The sequence below is a fragment of the Brachyistius frenatus genome, unplaced genomic scaffold (genome assembly GCF_029030835.1).
Source record: "Brachyistius frenatus isolate BFR_SWC_R1_liver_20210118 unplaced genomic scaffold, ASM2903083v1 Contig_272, whole genome shotgun sequence".
In the NCBI taxonomy this organism is placed as follows: domain Eukaryota; kingdom Metazoa; phylum Chordata; class Actinopteri; family Embiotocidae; genus Brachyistius; species Brachyistius frenatus.
Window position 1 is genome coordinate 195001 of NW_027210871.1, and position 25942 is coordinate 220942.

The following is a 25942-nucleotide window of genomic DNA, read 5'->3' on the forward strand; positions in this document are numbered from 1 at the left end:
GAGAGCACGAGTACAGCCAGTGCCTCTCTGTCCACACACACACACACACACACACACACACACACACACACACACACACACACACACACACACACACACACACACACACACACACACACACACACACACACACACACCACCCATATGTCATCCATTAGTTTGTGAACTAGTATCGCCATTTTGGAGTCCAAAGTGACCATATTTGGACAAGCTGGCACGGAGCGAGTAGTGAATCATGTGAACTTATTAAATGACACCATAATAAGTTATGGAAAATATTTAATGTCTTTCATGAGAGAAGTTGAATAGCAGTGTATGGAGCCAGAGCATTTTTTTTTTTAGCTAATCCCAAGTGGCCCTCTTTGGTATTGCACTTTATGGCCTCACTTTTCAACCCGGTAGCTAAATCCTCTTTTATATTCAGTCGATGCTTTTATCCCACATGAAAGACAAGTCCACACTCTATTCTGTTCTGTTCAAATGGTGATGAATTAGTGCTGCGAGCATAAAAAGCAACACCAGAAATAAAATTGTTAGTTTACCAAAAAAATCCAAAAGGCAACAAGCAAGCAAAACAAAAAAAGATATAAAAGAGAGAAAGGAAACAAAATCCACCTCCCTGATGACTAGACGAGATCTCCCCACCATCTGATAGCAGAGGGAACTCTGCTCCATTGTGCGAGTTTGATTAACGCTGGGAGTGATGAAGGCGTAGGAAGCCGTCACACCCACGAGCTTTCAGAGAGGTGGAGAAGCATGTGACTGAAGGAGCCCAACAGATTACCAAACCAAAAACCAAGCCGGTGGAAAATATGAGCGAGTCCCTGTAGGACCTTTTGGCGAGTGCGCCTCTGTGCATTTTGACCTCTAATCGGCTTAGAGGTGTACAGGCACGGTTAATGTAAGTCTGTGTTTGTGCAACAGCTCTCCTGCTTAGAGAGGAAGGCGGATCTCTCCAAGGAAGACACTTGGAAAGAAGGCAGGTGTGTTTCAACCGCCCGCAAGACCCCTGAGGAACATCCACCCACAACAACAACAGCAGCAACCCCACCACCAAACAGCAGCAGCTCAAAAACAAGAGGTGGTGATGGTTAGCCCAACACAGAGGAAGGGTTCCTTGACAACCTTTTTTTTTTTTTTTTTTTTTTTGAGGTAATCAACTATAAAATAAGATCATGTCGGGTTGTGAGGAAATATCAGTGTCCGGAGGCTAATCGGGACGACAAAACATTCACGTTTAGCAGAGCGCAAAGGCAGAGAGTTGTTGTTAGGTAAAACATGGCGACGGAGTCACGCGTTTTCTGTGTGGCGACCACAACAGAGGAGAGGGACGGGCGGACTGGGGACGGGGGGGGGGAACTGAGACAAAAGAGCGAAGGCAGCAAATGTCATGGAAATTCCTGGACAAAACCCCTCATGTTTTGCTCCTCCAGGGTGACATGACAATGAAAACCACAGCGCAGCCCTGCCCCCTGTGTCAGAGGGCAGCATGGAGGAAATAAAACAGTATGTCCTGTGTGCATCTTTTGTCTCTCAGCAGACCGGATTGTATGCGGTTGCCAAACAACATCAGCACCGACACATATGCTATCAAACAATAAGCGCGTCCACAGATGGTACGTCAGTGAGCGAGAGAAGGAAGTGGGCGGAGGCAGCTGCTGCCAGTGTAAGAATGGGAAAATAAAAGAGAGGTGAATAGAAAGGAGACAGAAGGGAGGTCAAATCAATAGATGTCCTTCGAGCAGCGGGAGCAGGGACGTGTGCGTCCTTCGCCTCACTGACGAGCGCTGATGTTCACATTTTCCTCCACAGATCCTACGTTAAAGCGTGAGCTGTCATGAGATTAATATTATCTCATCCTTTTTATGAGGAGGTGAGATCAGCTGCCCTTAACACTTATAAAGTTGTGTACGTGTGTTTAAGTGTCTCGATGTGTCTCCACACCAGGGGATTCAGGTGTGAGCAAGCCTCTGATTGGCTGCAAGTATCTGGCTTCCACCTGGGAAGATGGGTTTATGGAGTGACATCATCTCTCCTGGTGGAGGGCGGCTAGCGCAGTGTGCACATCTGTCTGCAACACAAAAGACTACGACAATAGCAGGGGAAAAAAACAATGCAACTAAGACTGATAAGAGGCAGACAATACAGAAGAAGCACGCTGGTAGAAAAGGGAATTTAAGGTTAGTTCTTGTTTGGCTCACAGCCTCCTTGTGATATTACGAACGCTGCCTCCGGACATGCTGGAGTCAGCACTCTGTAACATCCCTGCTTGCACCGGAGCTACAAAACCGCCACAGCTACAGCTACTCTCTGATTAAATCTAGTCTCACAGTGAAAGAGTTCAGTGTCTGTGCCCGTGACTCACACATCTGAAAATGACGCAAGTGAAATCCAGCTGCGTTTTTAAAAAGGTGAGAAATATGACAATCTGTACTTAATAAATCTGCATTTCTGGAGGCTACTTATAACGCTCCTTGTCTGTTTTTTTTTTCTTGTCTTCCTCTTCAGTCTATCCTTGGTAACAGTGCCATGTCAGATGGTAGATAATTGAAACAAATGAAGGGCCACAGCTTCCAGAGGCACTGAAGCACAGAGGCAATTACACAGCTAAGTGTGTGTCTGTGTGGTTTTTTTTTTAGTTTGAGACAGAAAGCGAATAAGGAAGCTTTACCTAGTCACCACAGTTTTCTCTATTCAATTAGGCTGCACCAGACCACCCCTCCCTTTCACCCTTGCCTGGGACAAACTTGATAAACAGGAAGTGAGGCGCCCAGGCACTTCCTGTCTCCCCTCAAATGGGCCTCTTGTTCCCCGGAGTGAAACGGAGAAGCCACGGGCTTCTGCCACAACTGCTATAAGCACTTTCCCTGCCACCTTAACAGCCTATACAAAGTCTGCAGGCGCGTTGTTTTGGTAGTGAATTCTGTCTAACCCTTTTCCTGCCACCTGACCAACATACTAACTGAGCCAAACACAATGAAACCATTATCCACTTGCCAATTGGGCCACCACACAGCTGTAAGAAGTTTTTCCATGCCTACAGGGCACCTGCTGCCACACACACACACACACACACACACACACACACACACACACACACACACACATGTAATGTTTGTCTGATCAGCACAAATTAGGTATTCTCATCATGCAGTGTGTTGCTGAGTGGTTCCCTAACTGAGCTTCTTTACCTTCTTCTTTCACTAATTAAAGTTATTGACAAATTGAATGAAGTTGTTTCGGTAACAAAAGACCTGCAGTGCTTTTTTATTCAAGCGTGTGCTGACTGTGAGAATCTAAATGCGGAGGTGAGGTTAGTGCAAGGCCATCTCGTTCTCCACCTCCTGAGCCAGCAGAACTAGACTGCTCCTGAAAACACACAAACACACACACACACACACAGTGTCTGTGTTATGTAACTGGCCTCGTGTGTGTGTGTGTGTGTGTGTGTGTGTGTGTGTGTGTGTGTGTGTGTGTGTGTGTGTGTGTGTGTGAGGTCTGCCCTCCGCGGTGACGGGAGGGCAGGTGAAAGGACAGTCGGTCGAGTCGAGACTGACAGACCTCCTACATGTGCACTGACCTACCGGTGTCTTTCTTATGTAGCACATGTCCTGATTGGTTCGAGTAAACTCAGACACCTCAGGGAGGGTTTATCTGTTCTTGATTGCAATCATCTGTAGCCAGAACAGATAACGACTCATTCAAGAGCAGAAAAGCACAAGAAGAAGAGGCAGATCTAATTTCTGGGTGTCCCCGAAAATCCTGAAGTCCGAGGAGATTCTTGGTAACTGGGGGAGAAAATCAAAAGGAAAACATCCAAACCCGACGTGACTTGGACTCATCTGTGACTACGTCTTGGTTAAGCCTGTTAAATTCTAAAACACTGTCCACATTAAAATGCCAAATCAGATCTCATCCTAGTGGGCATGTGCAGAGAGCAAACAAGCAAGCCAGCAGCACAAAACCACCAAAGAAGAAACAGCAACAATTCCCATTTTTGCTTGCGGCTTCTTCCCATTTTAATGTAGATTACAACAACTTCAGCGAAAGCAAGTTCTGAGTCCGCAGCTTAATCACAGAAGAATCAGTAGCCAAGTCTTTTATGAGTTTACAGTGAGTGTGAACTTGACGAACCCTGGCTGTTGTTATTTTGTTTTGACTTCTTCTTCTTCTTCTTTCTGGTTAAATTAAAGAAACGACAGCGATTCAGCAAATCTTGGATTTCAAAGTATGCACGACAACGAGCGCTTTCAGAGTCTCTTTTGGAAAAGCTCAGTTTTAATGTGTCATAAATCTGAGCGGTCAAACTAGAAAGATTAGGATGTGTTTAAAAATTTTAGCAGGCTTTGTGTGGACATGGTTGCTTGATGATGGCAAATAGGGAGTGTCGACTGTAAGTGAGGAAACAAGCTTCCCTGAGTCCTACTGGCTGACTTTAAGCTGCATGTCCCGTTTGTTTGGGTGGAGTAGAGTATGATAAACACTACAGAAACAAGAACTGATTATACTGTATTAATATTTAGCGAACATTCATATTTTCCTCGACCTCTTTCCTAGAAATAGATCTTTAGCAGCCAATGCAACCTTCATTAAAATTTTAGCTGAACTTTTGCTGTTTAGTTTCGATGTCTAAACATTCTTCTCAAGCCTAAGTAACAAATCAGCTCTTTGATGCTGTGTAAAAACCACAGGAAATAATGTCATCTGGTTCCTCCGGAAAAAGCTTTTAATAGAGAATGATATCATCAGATTTCTATGCACTTCTATCATAGCTTTTTTTTTTTTTTTTTTTTTTTTTTTTTAAACCAAACCTTGATTTAATTCAGGCCCATCTGAGTGACCAGCAGCCACAGAAGGAAGGAGTCTGCCGGGCCGAGGGGAAGGAGTGTGGTGGGGTTTGTCGACGGAGAACGGTGTTCTTGTTAAGCTGCACGTCTCAGCTCCGTGGAAGCAGCCCGGCCTGCCAAAGATAGCCTAATGAGAGCCACATGGCGACCAGTTTGGTCTGCTCATGCAAATCCAACACACAGTATGATGATACACTCGGAGCTATTGTTCCACGCCACACATTATAAAATGTGACAATGTACATACGTAAAGAGAACAGCAAGGGGATCTGGAGAGAACTTGCAATGGTGTCATGTGGCTAAAAAGTCCAACCTACAAAAGCTTGACTACTTTTTTTCAGCTGCACTTTCATTAATGCTAAACTAATCAGAACAGTCACCCGAACCAACAACAATAACTATTTGCTGCTGTCTTGGTTACAGATTTGAGCATAGAGCATAAAACAACAGCTAATGTAAGAATAAACATGTTTTTTTTTCTGTCTCTGTTTTGGACCACTGACACTTAAATCCCAACCAGACTGGTTAATCTGTCAACAGACAGCAAACACATGGAGCACATGAGATTAAAACAGTGGCACAACCCTGACCACATGTTCAACCCTAATATGGCCATTTCCAAAGAGTCGATTCAAGGTCAAAAGCTATGATCGCCTGCAAGAATATACGATTTCTCTACCCTGTATACATCATTTTAAATGAAACTGCCAGACTCTTTGAGTGGAATAGATTATGGAAAATATGCTTACTCACTTTCTTGCAGAGAGTTACTGGAGAAGATGAAAAGTGGCTGCAGCAGGGAAAGAGGGAGAGCATCTTGTGTGGCTGTGTCTGAAGGTAATACAATCTACCTACCAGCACCTTCAAATAAACTAATGCTATGTCATTATTACCGTTTGGTTTTTGAACAAATTACAGACGCCCTCTAATGAAGTTCTTAACCTTGTTAAAAGACATATCATGAGCGGATACCACCATAGCTGAGCATTTATTTTTGGAACTGCAAGTTTTCACATGTCACATACTTAAGCAGCCAATCCTGGGTGGATGGAGATGGAGGCAGATAATTTGCATATTCATAGATCCACCCGAACTGAATGAAGGTGAAGGTGTAGCATGATTCAAAGCCACTTTAAGGCATTCGGGGATTTTTGTTCTTGGAAAAAAATTCTAAAACGAAAAAACCTATTTCTCAAATTGCCAAACTACACCTATAAATGGATGCTAAATAATCTTAAAATGTGTTTTACATGCATGTGATCAAACAAAGGCTCTTTAATATTTTAAGTTGTTTCATTATTAAAAGTATATAAAAAAAAAACTGGGGTATCATTATATGAATGTAATTTTGGTTGAATGTGTAAAAGGGCTAATCTCAATTAATCAATACTTAGCTAAGTGAGTCCTGCTTCTCCCACATATGTGGAAAAGTCACTGCTGTACAAAAGTACACAGGCTGAGAAATGAGAGGCAATTCCGCTTTATTTTACTTTACGTCACACGATGACAGACAATTCAATTGCTGTGACCCGAACAGGATGATTGACATTGGAGAGTTTGACAGAGTGCTGGCTGCCAGTTTCTGCTCCACACAATGCTTCTGTTGAAAGCTAAAACACCGGAGCTCGGGGTGGCGGCATAGCTGAGGTCACCGAGGACCCGTTCGGATGGGTGTGCCTCCAAAAACACACTTCAATCAAAGCATATAACATCACTGCCAAGCCATCTGATTGGCTGACGGAGACGGCAAGGGAGGGGAGATGCTAAAAATAGAAGTGACGGCCAATTCTGGCTTAATGAGCCCATGAGACATCAGTGTGCTGCCCAGGTCCCACCCCTGCCTTGACGGTGACTGGGGGAGAAAAGAACACAAGTACTTCTGGCACAAGTCCTGCCTCCACAAGGCTTCTGTGTGTATTTCACAGAGGCCTATGGCGTTTAACACATGCACGGCCTCAGATTTACATGACACCCACATAAACGGCAGGCTGTTATTCACTCGAAGAGTAGCAGCGAAGTGTAAACAGAGTTCTCAGTCGCAGTGAGGCCTAATCAAATCCAGCTGTGGTGTGTGTGTGTGTGTGTGTGTGTGTGTGTGTGTGTGTGTGTGTGTGTGTGTGTGTGTGTGTGTGTGTGTGTGTGTGTGTGTGTGTGTGTGTGTGTGTGTGTGTGTGTGTGTGTGTGTGTTAAAGCTACAATTTTACCCTCACCATCAAAACGCTTCTTTAGGACTAGAAAGTTATATTTAGACTTTATACTGCAGTTAAGGCACGCTCAGGCTGGCTAACCCCACAACCACAAGAGAGGGGAACCAGATCCTTTCTGCTCCGACTGCCAGAGAGCCTAACCTAAATCATCATAGTCTTTCTCTCAAGCACAATAAACAGCTATACGGGTGCCAGTAACTCAAGTCAAATTTCTTTTTATCTAACTCGCAAGCTGTGCTGCGCCAGGTCTATCTGTAGGGAACCGAACTAAAAGGAATTAAAAAAAATAATGATAAAGTGCAAAGTCTGTGAAGTCCGAAGCTCTGCAAACAAAAACAGAAAAAAACCCCCAAAAAACACATCGCTGTCCCTTTAAGACGAAACACTGTGTCCAAACAAACAGTGCTGTGCAGCCAAAGAGGTACACAGCAGGATGAGAGGATGAAGTTGGGCAATCTTGACTGACTAGCTGCCTTTTGGCTGTATTCCATGTTACTCCTATTAGTCTCAACCTATCCTCTAAACAAACGCCTTAACCAGAGACTTCTGATGCGCCTCCTCTTCAGTCAGCTATAGAAGGCTGGCTGCGTGCCATCGCTGTCCTTTGGTCCGCAACTCCCTCCCTCCTCTTCCCTCCCCACAATTGAAGATACCCCCGTGTGTCTGACTACAGCAGAATCTCCGCCTGCAACAGCAGCACTGTCCTCAAATGTCTCCTCCAAGCACACCGCAGCACAATAACAGACAGAGCGAGCGGGGCAGGAGAGGACAGGGGAGGAGGGGTCAGATGGAGAAGTTGATGAAAGTGCAAAAATTGAAGTTGGAGAACGCTGCAAAGCCGGAGCGTGATGTCCGCAACAATAAACAACAACACTGAGGAGGAAGGAAAGGTCAAGAGAGGAGGCTACCTATAGAAGAAACAGTCGCAGCACACCAGAACCCCCATCCAGAAGGTGATGAAGCAGAGCAGAGGTGACGATTCTCCGACCTACAGCGGCGCCCTTCACTCCCTTTCACCTCCCCCGTCTCCGCTCCTTCCTTGCAGAGTGGGCTACAGGTGCACCAGGATAACAGCTCCCAGTTCCAGCGCAGCACTTTGTGTTATCATACGCCTGCTGACTTTCACACAGGTCATGCAGGTGGACGGATTAACGCGCGCAGGCAAAAAAAAAAAACAACACTTTTAGAACCCGTAAAAAAAAAAATCATTCACAAAACCGGACCCACTTCTCGGAGCATGTTTCTCTTCCTCTCTCCCTTCCAACTACTGCAACTGCCTGCCTCACTTTCACAATCTTGCTCTCTCTCTCTCTCTCTCTCCCTCCCTCCGTCCCTCTCTCCCTCCACCTCCCTCTCCCTCTCTCCCTCCACCTCTCCCTCTCCCGCTGGCTCCCACTTGAAAGGCGGGAAGATTAGCTTGGCAAACAGAGTCCCATAAACAAACTGCTGACTGCTGGGCAGTACAGGGTGGACCGCAGGGGAGAGAGGGAGGAAACAACCCCTGGGAGGCAGCGATCTCGACCATCTGTATACATCCTAAACAAGGGCCAAACATCTCATCGCCATCCGTCACTCAAACAGACCAAGCACACGCCGTTTGCTAAATCCGAGTCAAATCCTGTCAAAGCTCTCTGGAAAGTTAATCAGTGCAGCAAGTCGACGGCGTCTTCATCCTTTTAGCACCTTCGGTAATATTCAACTTGGCGGTATAACAGCAAATGGGCTAATTGGCAACTCTTACGTCAACACTGAGGAGGGACTGGACACGCAGCACAGGATGATTCATGCACGTATACAAGAGCCGTGACTCTTCATTCACACAAATTGATGCAGAGGGACGGTATGGGAGGGGCTAGCGCAGAGGACAAGCCCCCCGGAAGAGAGCCAATCACTGCAGAGCACTGTGGTTGTGGTGTGGTCAAACAAGGTGAAGGACACCGAGTGAATTATGGAGCGCTCGTTACATCTCCTTCTCTCCACCCGGCATCATTAAATAACAGCAATAACTCTCCCCTACACACACACACACGCACACACACACTTTAAGGGACTGCAGTGTACAGATCAATGTGTGCTGCTGCGATCGAAGGCTGCAGACACTGCTGGGCTCGACAGACACAAACACGGGATTAACCGAGCATGACGATGCTGCTGAATAATGACGCTCAATGTCGAACAGGCCAACTCCAGCGTGTGAAAACAAATCACTGCAGCCTGCCAGGAAAAAGACCAAGAGGCACCAGAACTCTCTCTGCTGCCGCTCCTTCCTGCTCACTTTCTATTTGAGACAAAAGACGACAAAAGAACTGCAGCAGCCCGGCGAAGCTCCTCTACATCCAATGACGTCATCCCTCCTCCTCCTCCTCTTCCTCCTCCTCTTCCTCCTCCTGCTGCTGCCTGGAGGCCAGTCACCAGGAGCTTCAGCTGATAGGCCTCCTATTTCACTGTTTAATTACCTCATCTCTCTCTCACCTGCGCATACACACACACACACACACACACACACACACACACGCGCGCGAAAGCGCACTGGCAGCGGACTACACGTCACTCACAATGATCACAGAAAGGGTTAGTAACGCACACTTTTGCCACACACGCTTCCTAAGCGAAAAGAGAAAGGGGGTACATGGCGATAACTTCATTCCCACATTTTCAGCCGGGTGATGGAGTGAGCGGTTTGTGCTTGGCACTCGTTAGCTCCCTTTGTGTTTCAGTACCTGAGAATCAGGATGTGGTTTTGTGTGTGTCAAGTACAGCGGAAAGCCATGTGCCATTATAACAAGGCGAAGAGGAAAAGGAGTGCCGGAGGAAAAAGTGCAAGAAACGAAACTGCCGTTAAATCAACTGTCACGTTCAACAATATGAACAACTTCTTGTGGGTCTCCTTGTTATGTGTGTGGTTTTTTTTTGTCCGTACTTCCTTAAACGTTTCAGCCTTGTGATAAAATCCAGACAAACAATAAAAGCAAGACATCCGGAGTAGCAGCTACATGGACTGAATTGAAAGAAACCCTGAGTGACTTGGTTGGTGCAGAACAGAAAAACAAAGAAAGTGTTTTTTCTTATAAACTCGTGACTTGGACAGATAACATACTGAGAGAGAGAGACAGAGACGGAGGCAGGGAAAACACCCGACTCGTGACCGGGTTTAAAAATCCTGGAATATGAATGGAAGCCGATGCAATCATGTCAACAGAATGTGCATGGTGCATATCATTCACTCTGCTACACACATGCACAAACGCATACAAAGTTGCTAGGGGATGGGAGCTTTAAAAAAAAAGGGGGTATTTCTGTGGAGGGGAAAGGAGAGGAGAAAGGGCGAAATCAATTCCTAAATGGAAACAAAAGAGAGAGCCCAACCCCTTAAAGCGAGCTATACAGGTTTCTCCCGATCCAGCCACACTCCCACACTGAGATGCACGTGGTTAGGTACCATGTTCATAAAAGAGCACCCACAGAAGGAATGCCTTATATCATTAATCTTTGATCAGATGTGCAAAATGGATTTTACATGAAGTCACAACAAGGCTGCAATTAATGATGATTTTCATTACGGATGAATCGGACGATTCTTTTCTAGATAAATCAATCGGTTGTTTGCTCTTTAAAAAGTCAAAAAAATTGTGAAAAATGTTGAGCAGTGTTTTCCAAAGCACAAGGTGCAGCCAAAAATGTCATGTTTTGTCCCGACAAACAGTCCACAAACAAAAGATATTCAGTTTGTCATGAAAAAGTAGAAAACATTCACATTCGGGAAGCCGGAATCAGAACATTTCACCTTTTTTTTTTTCATGACTCGGCTATCGAAATAGTCGGCAAGTAAGTTTTTGTTAATCATTTAATCAATGCAGTTTTCACAGCGACTTTACATCCGATGTAGCCTCAAAAGACTTCAAATATCCATGACAATAAAGAACCATGCTTCAATGGCCCCAATGCAGCTCATCTGAGAATCATAACGTTGTACTAAAAAGTAGCTTAAGTCTCCTTTAGCAATACTGGAGCCTTAAGCTATTGTAGGATATGGAGGAAACACCATACATCGCAATAAAGAGCCCATAAAGCCGTACGTGGTAATATCACAGAGAAAGTGAACAGATGTATGAGCTAAGGATATGACAAAACGTGCCGTCTCCCTCCCCCCCTCCTCCTCCTCTTCTTCTTTTTTTTATTTTTCTTCACACGGATAAGTTTCACACATCACACCACCCTCTTACCTATTTAACGTATAGGACCCGTTCCGTTTAAACCTCATCCTGGAAGACAGGAAGCGGATAAAGAAATCCAGAATTGACGGCGTTTCAGCTGTTTCGTCGCACCTCGAAAGAAACGCACCCCCACTACCAGCGCCGCTACCGCGAGTCTCTCCGGACGGCTGCACAGCAAACAAACGCGGAACAATACGGAGGTTTTTCTTTTCTTTTTTTCTTTTGCAGATCTCTCTCACTCCTCCCGAGTCTCTCTATCGTTTCTCCCCAGACCTCCACCCTCTCCTCCTCCTCTTCCTCCTCTTCCTTTGGTGTCTCCCCCCTTCCCCACCCACCCACCCCTCGAGATGTAGTTTCCGCGGGGCAGGGTTAACGAATCTTGAAGCTGCGGGCTTTTTCGATTACATCGAAAAAGGGAGCGAGACAGCTCGTACTGATGACATGTGTGCGGTCCGGAGCGATGCAAGTTTGGGGGGAAAAAAATAAAAAAAAAAATAAAAAAAGAAGTCTAGTGATATTAATTAACACGGAGTCTGGTTGAGGCTGCTCGGCTTTGTGTCCACAGCCTCGCTGATGCAACCCACCGCGGGTTTTTTTTTTTTTTACTCCAAGAAAAAAAAAGAAAAAAGAAATGAAACTTGAAGCTTTTCTTTCAATATGTCCACATCCTCACACACACTCCTTCCGGCTGTATTCGGCGACATAAAACCGAAATAAAGTAACGTCTAAACACACACACACACACACACACACACACACACACATGTTAAAAATGACAAGCCGGCGGTCCCTTTATGAAAAATGATTTCCGATGCCGTCCAGTTTCCTTCTCTCCACTCACGGTCCTGTGGAGGCTCTCGTGTTTCAGCCGCGTTTCCTATCTGAAAGAAGAGCTATACGTACGCATTGATATTCCTCCTTACAGGCTGAACACAAACCAGCCTCGCTCACTCCACCATCCCAACGCAGCTCTTGTCAACGACTGAAGGGTGAGACAGATTTTGAGGCTAAGAATAGGGCTGAGGATCCATTAATGCCATTTAAATCCAAAGAAGCCCTTCAAAGTGAGTGTGTGTGTGTGTGTGTGTGTGTGTGTGTGTGTGTGTGTGTGTGTGTGTGTGTGTGTGTGTGTGTGTGTGTGTGTGTCGTTCTAGTGCACACGCACGCACAGCCAATTTACATTTCACGCTGGAGGAAGTTTTTGCCTCAGGAGTATTAGGGCTTTTATTTTAATAGTCATATATCACTGGATTGACTTCATTTTAAGATGAAGGGGTTAAATTAAAAAAAAAAAAAAAAAAGAAATAAAGCCTGTGAAACTTCTGGTAAATAAAACTGACTGCACAATAGTTGGTTACCTTGCAATGGTGATAAAACTGAAGGTTTTCCAACTTAAACTCCCACTTCTGCACAAACGAACTCTTGACCTCAGGTGCTTTTGGCCATAATTACTGATTTTCTAGCTGGTAATATCCACACTACACAGCATGTTCAGCATCCTCTCTGACAAATACACCGAGACGGGGACAATGAAATCAGTTGCAGGACTGTTAAAATGTAGAGGACTGACAGGCAGGGTAACCTCAAAGTGACATTGAGCGGGACACTGGAATGACTTTATAGTGATAACGGGTGATCGTTATCGCCGTGCCCAGCCGCCTCGTGTCTTTTGCATGTCCTCAGGGGGAAACAAAGCTCACCGCCCCTGTTGGATCATCGTTACACCACCCGACGTGTTTACACCGACTACAGCTAAAGGTGTGTTGAAGCTTTTGTTTTGTCAAGTTTGGATTGGTCCGGTAACAGAGAATCACCACCTCCGGATTGTTTGCTTCTGCTCACCAGTCAAGTCAAAATACATTTGGGATCTTAACTCAATAATTAAGTTAATTATGACAAAATTTCACACAAATCTTAATTATTGAGTTAAGATCCCAAATGTATTTTGTAAGGTCACAGTGACCTTTGAACCCCAAATTATAATCAGTTCATCCTTGAGATCATTGCATTGACAATGCAGAAGTGCCTTAAATTGCAATACCACTAAGGGCCACTAGGGGCTAACTCCAGAAAACCTCTGGCTCCATTAGACTCTATTCTAAAAGGATCAACTTGTCTTACCTCTGTAGTGTCTGGTTTGATTGACATGCCTGAGGATGATTTAGGTTTCTGGTGTGTGGTCTACCCCTCAGGCCTCTCAGCTTGTCTAAATATGGTCACACCCGGCTCCAAAAAACACAAGGTGGCTACAGGCTAAATGCCACACTCAAAGCTTCAAAACAGCAGCTCACAAACCAATGAGTGACGTCACGGTGGGATGCCACTTGGCGCAGATAAATAAAAACCTGGGGTAGAGAAGTTGGAGAAGCAAAAAGATAGATGGAAAACGAGAAAGGAAGAGTGGGAATATGTTTAGCAGAGGGCCAGACCACAAAGACTAAATAATGGAGAGATCACATGTGCTTTTCTTATAGATGCAGTTGAGTAAGCTTTGGGGCGGCGAAGATGATGTGCAACAGAGGTCCAAAGCTGGTTAAGTTTTTAGAACTTTGATGAGGGTATCTGGAGGTGAACCAACTACTTATGAGGCTATTCATTTTCTTAATGATGATAATGACAAGACTGCTTAAAGGGCAAACTGAACTCATCGAAGAGCGAACAAACAGTTTTAAGAATCTTGAGCTACAGTACATGTTCACTAAATACATTCTGTTACAGTAAAATAAAATGTCTCATTGACTTTTGTGCTCATGGGTCTTGAGGGATTGAAACAATATGAATCACAAAATGATTAATCCAGGCAAGCGGTTGAGTTTAAGAGTTTTTCAGCATTACATCATGGGAGTGTGGTGGAGTGTGTGTGTGTGTGTGTGTGTGTGTGAGGCTCCTCTACCCCCGCAAAATGCTCAGGGTTGGTTTCATGGCTCCGAGCTCGTTTATTACAATAAGAGCAGCCTGGCACGAAAAGTGCTGATCAATCGCTGCTGCTGCTGCTGCTGCTGCTGCTGCTCCGTCACTCACTGCAGAGTTACACAACAGCCACTGGAGATAGGAGAAGGACGTGGAAGATGGGAGGCAAGAGTAAGAAGAGGTATAGAGGCTTGGAGTGAAGACAGTGGAAGGAAAAGAGGGTGAACACTGCAGACCACAGAGGCACAATTAGCCTGAGTTTTATTGATGCAGTTGAAGCCCCCCCCCCACACACACACACACACCAAACACTCCCCCTACCCTTCTTTCATCCTCCTATTCAGTCTCAATCCATTCCCCCTTCCTTCACTTATTCATCGCCTGCACCTTAACTGCCCTTGATTTTATTGCTCCCTTTGCAGCCCCTTCATTACGATAATTTGAGCTTTCTTGCTTGTTTCGCAATACTTATTTGTATTCAAGCCTCCTTGGCCATGCATATACCTCCCTCGCATCCCTTCCCCTCTTCAGTCCGTCCATCCCTCCCCTTACATTCCTATTCCTGCTGCGTGTTGTGCAAGAACGAAGTGAACTTTTAAGTGCGTCCTTGCACACTAATGCTGTTAAAGATGTCAGTCAAAGCATGTTGTTTTCTTTCTCTCTTTTTTTTGACCACAAAGGAAAATGCAGCTTTTCTCTGAGGGAAAACAATAAAATACATAGAAAGCCTCTCTGTCTCGTTCCCAATGAAGAGGGAAGCTTCCAGAAAACAGTGATCACTGGCTGCGGTGTGGCTGTGAAAAAGCCCTGGCCCCTCTACTCCCGCTCAGGCTTTCCAGGAATACATTGCTGGACCGCAGCGCACATTTGGACAGACACACACACACACACACACACACACACACACACACACACACACACACACACACACACACACACACACACACACACACACACACACGTGAGAAGAGAGGCCAGCTTTTAGAGAGACCATGTTACTGCATGTGCCAAGTTCCCCAGCACAGACAGAGGCGATACTGACAGAAAGCACACACTCACTCACTCACTCTCTCTATCTCTCTCTCACACACACACACCTTCCTGCTGCAATGCCAAAAAAAGATCAATCTTATGAAACCACTAGCATGTGCGTGTTATGCAATTTAATGTACACAGGGTTTTTTTTTTGCTGCCAAGAACCAAGCACATACTGTTTTTCCTCTCACACAAGTGGCTGCTCTCAAAATATGTTTCAGTAGCACACACAAACACACACACACACACACACACACACACACACACACACACACACACACACACACACACACACACACACACACACACACACACACACACACACACACACACACACACACACACAGAGCACAGCGAGAGGTGGATGTGTGCTGGGGCCAAGTCAAGAGGCGCAGTATGAAAGGGCCTATATACAGGCCAGGCTGGGTGACGCCAGGAGGCAGTCAGTCTGTCTGTGTCCATCTCTCACATACAGCCTGACATATACAGTAGAGAGAGGAGGACATCACTTCTTATAGCTGTCCATTCCTATAGGCTGCTGCTACCCGGCTCTGTGGCACCGTAAAGCTGAGGCAGCGTCCAGTAAAACGGGCTGATTCTGGTCGCTCTGTGCTCGTGAGGGCCAAGTGTGAAATAATAAGCAAAATGCCAGTGATGTTGACATTTTCTCAAATGTCTCATGAATGCCCCCCGAATGAAAAAGTTATGGCTGGACACTTCAGCCAATCAGTATTATCTTTCTATATCTAGACCGGTTTGGTTTCAATTCAAATTCCACCTGACGGGGGGAAATGAAATGCAACCTTACCCATACATTTATCACTTCTCAAGCATTTAGAGAATGTGAAGGCCAGAGCCAGCTTTGAAAATCCATCCAAACTTTCAACAGTTGGATTTTGTTTTAATCATTTTGAAGAAGCAAGAATCTTGCAAGAAACACGTTGCTGGAAGCTAGAGACAAAATGATTAGTTGATTGATGGATTAATCAACAAATATTTTTGTAATTAGTTAAATATATATATATATATTTTATCAATAATGAAACTAATTGTTGTTTTTATATTTTTATCAAAGAAGTTGAATTTAAAGGTCCTGGTGAGAGTTTACATTCAACATTTAAAATCCAACACAAGGTTTAGAGGCTGATTAGAATATTTTTAAGCTTCAACATGATGAAGTTGACTTCTCAAAGATAAGCAATAAATTCATAAATAAATTCCAGGGTTCAGTATTGATTCACCATATTTTCATTCTCAGTAGAATAATAGGATGTTAAAACACTATTTAGACCTTTTAAAAAGTGAAAGTCTGTCTAAATTTCCTCCCTTTTGTGTAATTCTAGTCCTGGTTTGTCAACATTGAAGTCTACTGCTTGGTTTCAGGTCTCAATAACAACTGAGGATGGTGGGACTTTGATGCCACCTACTGTTACTCGGAAATAATGCACTGCTCAAGTGAGCGTCTCTCCCCTTTTCTCTCTGCGGTGTTCTGGGGCTGAGCAGCAGCAATGAGAGCAAGCCAGCAGGAAAAGGTGTAGGCCGTCCCTGATGTCCCGTTGACTGGTATGCGGTCTGGTATTGCTGGCATGCGAATAAAGGCTTCACGCCGGTGATGGAAGGAGGGAGGTGAGGAGAGAAGAATAGAAGATAAAAAAACAAATAAAAAAAAAAAAGATGACGAAAAAGACGAGGGAGGAAGGAGATGTAAAGCGGCGCTGATGCCTGACTGACGTCTGGTATTGTAGGTATGTGAGAACATGGACTAGCAGCTAAACTACTACTGGCTCTCTTCAGTGCTCATAACGTCCATAACGAAAATTTAAGAATATAAGAATATATTTAGAAGCGGTTTTTTTCCCCAGTGCAGAAAAATAAATCCTATAATGTTGTTTCACATTAAGGGAAAACCTTTAAATCTATAGATTAGACGATGGGATGAGGATATAAACCATCAGCTCCACTCTAATTTATTAAAAAACATCTTCAAAGGAAAAAAATTAAAAAATAGAGAAAGTGCAAGCCTCAGTGTAGAGAACAGAACTATTGATCTGTGTCTGCCTCTGGCCTCTGGCGGACTGGTATTGCTGGTTTAACACTGCAGCAGCTTGATACGGTCATGTGATACTGGACTGGAACGAGCCGACAGAGCCCGGTGCATGCTGGGAAGGCCCGCAAGCCACGATTATGCAACAACGAGATCTGATTTCATGCCCAATGATCTCTCCCTCCAGTTCTTCTCCTCTCTTGTTCTTTCCACTTTCTATCTCTATTTTTATCTACATTCCTCCTGCCACATACAGACAGAAGGCATATTACACACAAACGCACTCTTGGAAAATAGTGAACCCGTATGTCCTGCTAAAATTATTTGACCAAACAAAGTTACCTAACTGCTGACAGGTATTCATTTTTCACCCAGTGGCATGCTTCTGGCCACTGGACAGCCATGAGAATTAATGATGTGCTGCCCTCTGGTGGCATAAAAAAGATATTATATCCATATTCTGTCTACAACAACTGATCAATTCTTCCTGAAGTCATAGGTAATATGGTTGGTGGTGATTTGAGGACTGCAATGCAGAGACCACTGAGAGTTCCTCAGGTGTTGCTGCGGTTCACTTACAATTAAAAAGCTGGTAGACAGAAGAAAGAGTGAAGAATAGAGTCTGGCGAGCAGGTCGAACCACAACAGCTAAGGAGAGTCGAGATAATGAAAAGGAGGAGGAGGCAGCAATATGTTAACTCACAAATATAGGATACAGTCTTTGATATGACTCTTTCCCTTTTCACAGTTTATCAGGTTCAAGGTCATTTCAATAACTTTCAAGACCTTCTTCATTTTATTCTATTTATTAGCATGTAAGCTTCAAAACAGAGGCTGTCGTTCCTGCAGCCCAAACAGACGCCACAACTTTCAAGGTTTTAAATTGTGATTTCAAGCACCTATAAAGACATCATAGAGGTCTCACTGTTTTACTCGCGGTTAAAATTGCGAGCAAATCAATGCAGAACTCCATCAGAGGTTCACATAACAAATCACAATGTGGCTTTTATTAGGTTAGGTTAGGTAGTTACTTTATTAATCCCCAAGGGGAATTTTTTTTTAATTATTTATTATTATTATAGTTATTATCAAACATTTTACAACTACTGTGTCCCTAAACATACTTAAAAGGTGATTTCTGCAGCACAACCCTAAAAAGGCAGGGACAAAAAACATAGCAAACTTCTGTTAAATCTCTATTTGTACAGTGTTTCCTTTACAGTGACCCATCCTGATCCGCATTACCAAAACGCTGAGCTGAAGTCTGACAAGCAGGAGGCTGTGTCTGACTCGGATCCAAATTCCCCAAAATTCATGTATTCAACTCACAGTGCCACAGAAAGTGTTTGCTGAGCAAATGCAGCGTCTCTAGTTTAGCCCTGAGCAGCTCTTAGGTAATTCCACAAAAGGCCTTGACCAGGTCGCTGATCTGCACACTGGACACAGCTCCTGACTCCCGTGCGCACACACACACACACACACACACACACACACACACACACACACACACACACACACACACACACACACACACACACACACACACACACACACACACCGCTGAAGTGTGTAGTCTGCAGCTGCCAGTGGTTATGCAAGAACTGGCATGCGCAGCAGTGTGTGTGTGTGTGTGTGTGTGTAGGTGTGTAGGTGCACATTGTCCAGGTTGAAGACTCTGTGCAGTCCAACTTTTGTGACCACAGCTGATCACCTTTTAGCTGTTAGATATGCTATCAAGATAGATAACGCCAATAAAGCAGCACCAGTGACGGTCTCAGTGTAATATAAGGCAAGAGGAAGTAATACATCGAGGTCAGCTGCTCCGAGCAACACACAGAAGAGGCACGATGAAGAATTCATGTCCGTCATTAAAGTTTCTGAGACTGCTGTCTGGTATGGAAATGGTCCACAACTTAAAGGAGAATCCCACTTTTCATCATGAACCCTGTTAAGAGCTTTCAGAGATCAATTTGATCGTTTCCTGGCCCGTCCTCTTATTTGTGAGCATTCAGTGATGCAGTGCAGCTGCACAGGCAGACGCAGAGTGATTATTACTGACAGCGGTGGGGACGAGTTGACTAAGCGAGATGCAGAAGACCGAAAGACGCAAGAAGACACGTGCGGTTAAAGACGGCGCTCACGTTGCTGCTTGTCGGAGCAGACCGACGGCTCGCACGACGAACGCGCCACTTCCTGTGTTTGTCAATCTCACCGTTTTGCTTCCCCTTCAGCACAACAAGTGACAAGAATTCCTGCGAGCTGCCGCTCCAGACTCCCTGACTGGCAGAACAATGAGGAGGAAAGGAGCGCATGGTGCATGGTGGGGGGTGGAGGAGCTGAAGGAGAAACACACACACACACACACACACACACACACACACACACACACACACACACACACACACACACACACACACACACACACATGCAAACACAGGCTTGGATACAGGTGTACATGAGGACACACACACACACACACACACACACACACACACACACACACACACACACACACACACACACACACACACACACACACATATGCAAACACAGACTTGGATATAAGTGTACATGAGGACACACACGCACACACACAGGCATGGACACAGGTGTGCATGAGGACACACACACGGGTCAAACAAGCACACATGCAGGCAGAGCACAGACCACGCCAAGTACAACATGAAAAAGGAGACGCAGAGAGACTAAAAAGGAAAGAGAAGGAGGGGAAACACAACGTGAACAAAAAGCTAAATCTGTCCGGAGAGGCTGAGGGGGCTTTCAGCTTATCAAAACCAACAACTTATTCAAATATACCGCACAGCAGGATTCTACTATGTTCTTAAACACAGAGTAATTCGGAGAGTGGAGTGGCTGCCACCTCCTCAAGGTTACTTGAAATCCCAAGAGGTTATGAAAAACATCCCATCTGTGTGTGCGTGTGCACGGTATCTCTGCCCTCCCTCCCCTCCGGCCCTGAGCGACACATGAACTCACCAGAGCGGACCAAACCCTTGACCTACTGTTCTTCTACGACAGGAAACGGATGTGGGGAATGTCTCTCGCTCTTTTCTGTCTCGCTCGCACTCACGTACACACACACACACACACACACATACACAAGTGTGTGTGTGTGTGTGTGTGTGTGTGTGTGTGTGTGTGTGTGTGTGTGTGTGTGTGTGTGTGTGTGTGTGTGTGTGTGTGTGCTTCAGCCACTCTGTAGGGCAGCTTTTCAGTTGCCCTCTTTAACTCGTCTGTTAATGGAGAGGGACGCGCGCACACACGCACACGCACACACACACACACACACACACACACACAACGAACGTGCAAACTGACACATCATCCAAAGGTTGAGAAGAGAAACAGCTTACAGAGCGGATTTCCAGCGCACAAGACTCCTGACACATATGGCTTCCTCCAGAGCCACAGATAGGCCTCTTCTATTTCTATCTGTTGCTCCTGTCGAATCCTTGCTTTTGAAGTTTAGGCAGGCAGGAAGGTCCCAATTACGAAGGGTTGAATGTGTTAGATGGATTTCGATTAATTCAGGTGCCTTCCATCTTTGAGGCTTTGCATGTTGTTAAAAGAGATGTATATTTACCAGGAAGAGGAGGCACACAAAAGACGCAAATCCGTCACACTCAGGGAAATGTTGCTGCTTCTCATTGTTTGAGTTCTCCAACTTTGAAGAAATGTAATAGTGAATCTTTGGATTACTGCCCAAAGAGCTGGTTAGTCAGTGAAACCTCATATTCTAAATGTGAAATGGCATAAAATAAAGACAACATAACACTGTTGTCTATTCATACTACATACTAAACAAACGCATTTCCCCTGGATTTCTGCACTAAATATCAAATGTTTTTATCAATAACTAATGTGCTATTAAAGAAAGAGGTATGTCTTTATACAAAAATGTTGCCGCAGATTGGTTTCACGCTCTCATTAAAAAAATAAGTCTTGTAAACAAAATGTAGTGAATAATTGTCCATTATAGTCCCCACGGCCTGAGCTGATTAATTTAAATAGTTAGTTGTATTCAATTCACAGTTTAAAACCCAAAGACATTCAGTTTACATATTGCAAAACAGATCAAATCTTCTTGTTTTCCGTCGAGGCTAAAGAACTACTAAAATACATTTTTTTTTAATCTATTTTCGAAATAGTAAATGATTCTTTGTTGTGGCTCAACTGTATTTATCTGAAAATGTAAAGTTGAATTTAGAAAAACAACCATGTAACGTTATGCTCACTGAAGCTGATGAAATGTATTCTTGTGTAAACGTAGCCAACGCTTAAAATAAAAACGTGTTTTTAAAAATAGACATGTTCCGACGTGTGGTTTAAGACAAGAAGTAACTTGTTGCGTTTAGACATTTCTCAAGCAGTCCTCTCGAACAGCCAAGCTTTGGCAGCAGTGCTCAGCAGAGACAGCATGAGATTCATGAAGATGAAGAGTAGCAGAGCAGAGGAGGGACAGGGGAGAAGATGAAGAGAAATAGTATGAAAAGGACAGGAGGGTCAGGAGTCCCTGGCTCGCCTCACAGATCTTCTCCCTCCATTGCTCTTTATGTAGGCTAATCTCTTCCATCGCACCTCCCTGAGCTGGCTGCCTCACTTAGCCTCATTTAACCAGCTGACGGAAGGTCATAAATCAGCAGCACACTCCTCTCACCTCTAATCTCTGGTAGCCTGTTCTGCTCCGCGCACTCCCCCTGATATATGACTCGGTCCACTCTGGCTTCCAGTGTGAAGCGGTTACTGTAGGTAGAAAACCGGTTAGACGGCAAGTCCAAAATGAGAAAGTACAGACCGAACTGGAGATAAAGGACGAGGCCAGAACCAAGGGAGAAGGAGGAACAGACTTAAACTCCTCGTTTCCCTGTTTGAATTACGATTTTTCGTAACGATATCGTCTTACCCATTTACACATATTTTGGATTCAAGTTTAAACAAGCGGGAGCACGACGACCGGTGAAGATCCAGTAATACAAAACCTTTAAAAAGTCCTATTTGAAAAAGTTAAATATTAGTGACCGTAAAATATTTTTACAGCTTTAAGAGTTAGAAAATGTTTTTATCAACACATTAGTTTGGCTGCAATTATTCACTGTATTGATTAATCTGTCGAATATTTTCTTCATTCATCTTTTAGACATTTGGTCTTTAAAAATGTGAGAAAATGGAGGACAATTTCGACCAGTGTTTCCCAAATCCCTGGATGCAGTCTAAAATGTCTTGTTTTCTCCCGAGCAACAGTCCACAACCAAAGAAATATTAAGTTTACCATCAAAGCAGATTAAAAGAACCAGAACATTTTTACATTTAAGAAGCTAAAATCAAAGAATTGTATAATTTTTCACATTGTTTTCGCATTTTTTTGTCGATTAATTAACTGACTAATCTCAACTAAATTAATAACCTTTTATAGTACCTAAAAAGAAAAAAGGTAAAGCATGTCTCCTGCATTACAACCTGTGTTCTGTTATACATTTTAGTAAAAATCTCCCGTGACGATTAAGTCTTGACTGCTTCCTTCCTTTAACTCGTCTTCCTGGATTAAACGGTTGGCAAACTGCTGGTGGAGCCCTCATAACACCGTGTTCACAGACGGTCTTCAGAGTGGCCAGCTTGTAACGTAGCTCCCTGCGCTAACACGCTGTGGGCTCGCTGTTGGCGTTCATCACGAGCCGCTCGGCTCACGGACCACCGGATGATTAAAAAGCCTCAGAAAGGTCGTGTTTAGCAGGTCTGCGACCGGGAAAACGCAACCGAGACAAAAAGTCCAGTGTTGTGACACCATGTCGGACTGTGACTGTCATAATGAAAGCACAGTGTGTGTGTGTGTGTGTGTGTGTGTGTGTGTGTGTGTGTGTGTGTGTGTCTGTGTGTATGAGGAGGACAGTACATGAAGAGTATGTTCCCCAGTGTGGTCCTCTGTAAACCCACTTATCTGTGTTTACACACACACACACACACACACACACACACACACACACACACACACACACACACACACACACACACACACACACACACACACTTCCTCGAGGGGATATCAGAGGCCTTACAGGGGTCAAATACTCTTGTTGTGTGTTGTCCAGCCTTGAGCTTTTCTGCCTTGCTCCCGGGAGGCCCCGTCAGCAGCTTCCATGCAGTGACCTTAACCCGGCAGCGGATATCGGACGACCCTGAACACCATCTCGCTCTCTGTTTTCTCTCTCTCTCTCTTTGCTTTCACTCCAAGTCAAACTCTTCCCTCAACATGCACCTCCCTCCTCCTCCCCCCCCTCCCCCTCCGCATCCTTTTTTAGATGCGAAGCACCTCATGGCTTGCAACACACTCGCGACCTCACGCGCTCATGTTCAGCAGGCTGCAGCAGGCTCTCCACGAGATAGCTTTGTTAGATTTGCAGATGTCGTCACGTTGTTCGTAGCATCCCATAAGCAAAGAATGTTGTAGCTGCTGAGCTCGAGATGAATCCGTAATGCCCGCTGAATCTGCCTGTTTCTGCAGGCAGTTGTCTTCCTTGCTGATAGGCGGTGCAAGTTTAGCAGGACGATATCTGCTGGGTGTGGATTTGGGTGTTTTGCACGAATTACACTGCGTGTCCTTTTAAAATCATCCCGCGTCAGCGGCAACACCCTCCCCCTGCCTCCATCTCTGTCCACACGCAGTGCTATCCCTCCCTCACAAGTCGAAGAGATGCGCGGACCATACGGCAGTGTCGTCAGCGGACACCTATGAAACGTACGGCTGCTGGTGCTGGCCTGTCAGTCGTTAAGCCTCTCCTATCACCGTCTCCCCTCTAATCTTACCGACTCGCCTCTCCGCTGGTTAATTTCTCGTCCCAACCTCACCCACATGTGCTGCATGAGTGGATACACATGCACATGAAGATAAAAGGCAGAAGGCTCCTCCTGTAGGTTGCTGAACTTTGGCATCTTCCCTTCCTTGGTGATTTGTCTGCCCTGATGACAGTCTCTTAAACCTGGCTGACTACCCTTAAAAACAACACACACCCTGTTCACCATGTCATGGAGCTCAGTAACACCTGAACCCTTCTCCCTGATTATTTCTTTGGCACAGCAGGAAGTGACATAAGGTCCATTTTTCATCATGACATTTGTTTTATTTCGTTTCCTGTTACTTGCTGCAGTGTTGACTGGTGATGACCTTTCCTCTACTCATTTATTCAAACATGTGACATTTCCATGAGACATAAATCACGTGACTGAGCCACAAAGCGAGACAGACAAATAACTAGAATGAGCGACGCCGTTTCAAGTTAACATCTAACTGGGTTTAAAGAAATGTATGCAACTTATCATGAGCTCTATTCCCCTTCACAGATTAAGCCTTTGCACACCAGCAGGTTAGAAGAGGCAAAGGACGCAATCAGGATGCACAACACCCATGACATCACCTTCTACTTCCTGTTCACAGCTGCCAAACAGGAAGTTCCCTCTTGAAAAAAAAAAAAAAGGTCAAAAGCAGCTCTCCCTCGCTCCTGTCTCCAAGTAGGACAGCTTCCTCTTCACATCCATCATGTCGAGTATGAGGCCTTACATCATCATCTACACTTGACTATTTTTTGCCTTTATTTTTTTTTACTATCCTTTATTCTCCCACGGGCTCGCAGCACGAGCTCCGCTGCAACTCCTGTAATCCCATTCGGAGTGGGTATCCATGGCACACGGGCGATCCACATACACGCACACAAACACCGTCACGCTCAAGAATAAAAATGCACATTTGCACACACCTACATGTGTACATAACAGCCAGGGGGGGGAACGGGTGGGTCGTTGATTGAAGAGGGATAAAGAAAATAGCGGGACGCTGAGGAAAGGAGAAAGTTTGAGAGAGAAAAAAAAAAAAAATGAGGCAGGGGAGGAGCACAGCCCGGAGCACCGGGATGAACTCGATCCCTGAGGCATGCGTGCTTCTTAAGTGTGCGTGCGTGCGTGCGTGCATGCGTGTATATACTCGGCTTGCCTTGCCTGATGCAACGTAGAGATCTCTAATCCAATTATAGTTCAGACCAGCCTAGCGGCCTAGCCTCAGCCACCAAGGACAAGCCTAGCTAGCTTACGCCGACGCCAGTAGCCCACCGGCTCTGCACAGATTTAGCAGCTCAGCGCTCTGCTGAAACCTCGCCCGAGGGGGCCGACCACATCTTAGTGAACAATAAATAAAATCACCCAGAATTAAAGGCTTCCTCCGCTGAGACAAATTAGGTCTCATGGGGACCTACTGTTCTGCTGGAAAAGCACTCAAATCTTGGCTTTAAGTGCCAGAGAATGTATTCAACGCATTTTCATTTCTTAATCTCTCCCCCCCGTTCGGATCTACCTCCGTTTCTGACCCGCACACAGCTCCGAGCTGCATTTCTCTCCGTGTCACTGGGCCCCTGCTGTTAAATCTCCCTCTCTGTCCTCTATTGCAGACCTCTGCTGTTTCTAATCCGGCCCTCTGACCTAACTCGCCGCTTCCCATTTATCTCAATATCTCACCTATCGCCTCTGCTCCGCTATCGCTTCCCTCCGTCCCTCGCTCTTTCTATATTCTCCTCTTTATCAGCCGACCCGTCTTCCTCTGTCCCTTTTTTGTTTTTTCCTTTTCCTCTGGTGTTTTCAGTGTGCACTGCTTCAACACTCCCTCTCCTCATCTTCTTGTCT

At 45.0% G+C, this 25942-nt stretch overlaps 1 protein-coding gene across 3 annotated transcripts in view; it reads right to left on the minus strand.

Annotated features, from left to right (window-relative positions):
* mob2a (MOB kinase activator 2a) overlaps window positions 1-25942 on the minus strand; it is a 61734-nt gene that overhangs the window by 25980 nt on the left and 9812 nt on the right. Inside the window, exon 1 of one of the 3 annotated variants that reach the window (XM_069721767.1) lies at window positions 11278-11411. The exons of 1 other annotated variant lie outside the window; for it this stretch is intronic. In XM_069721767.1, coding sequence (XP_069577868.1) covers window positions 11278-11315 — 38 coding nt within the window. In that variant the 5' untranslated portion in view covers window positions 11316-11411. Of the gene's footprint in view, window positions 1-7962; window positions 8371-11277; window positions 11412-25942 lie in introns of those variants that run through there. One more of the 3 variants, XM_069721768.1, reaches the window with a different exon arrangement.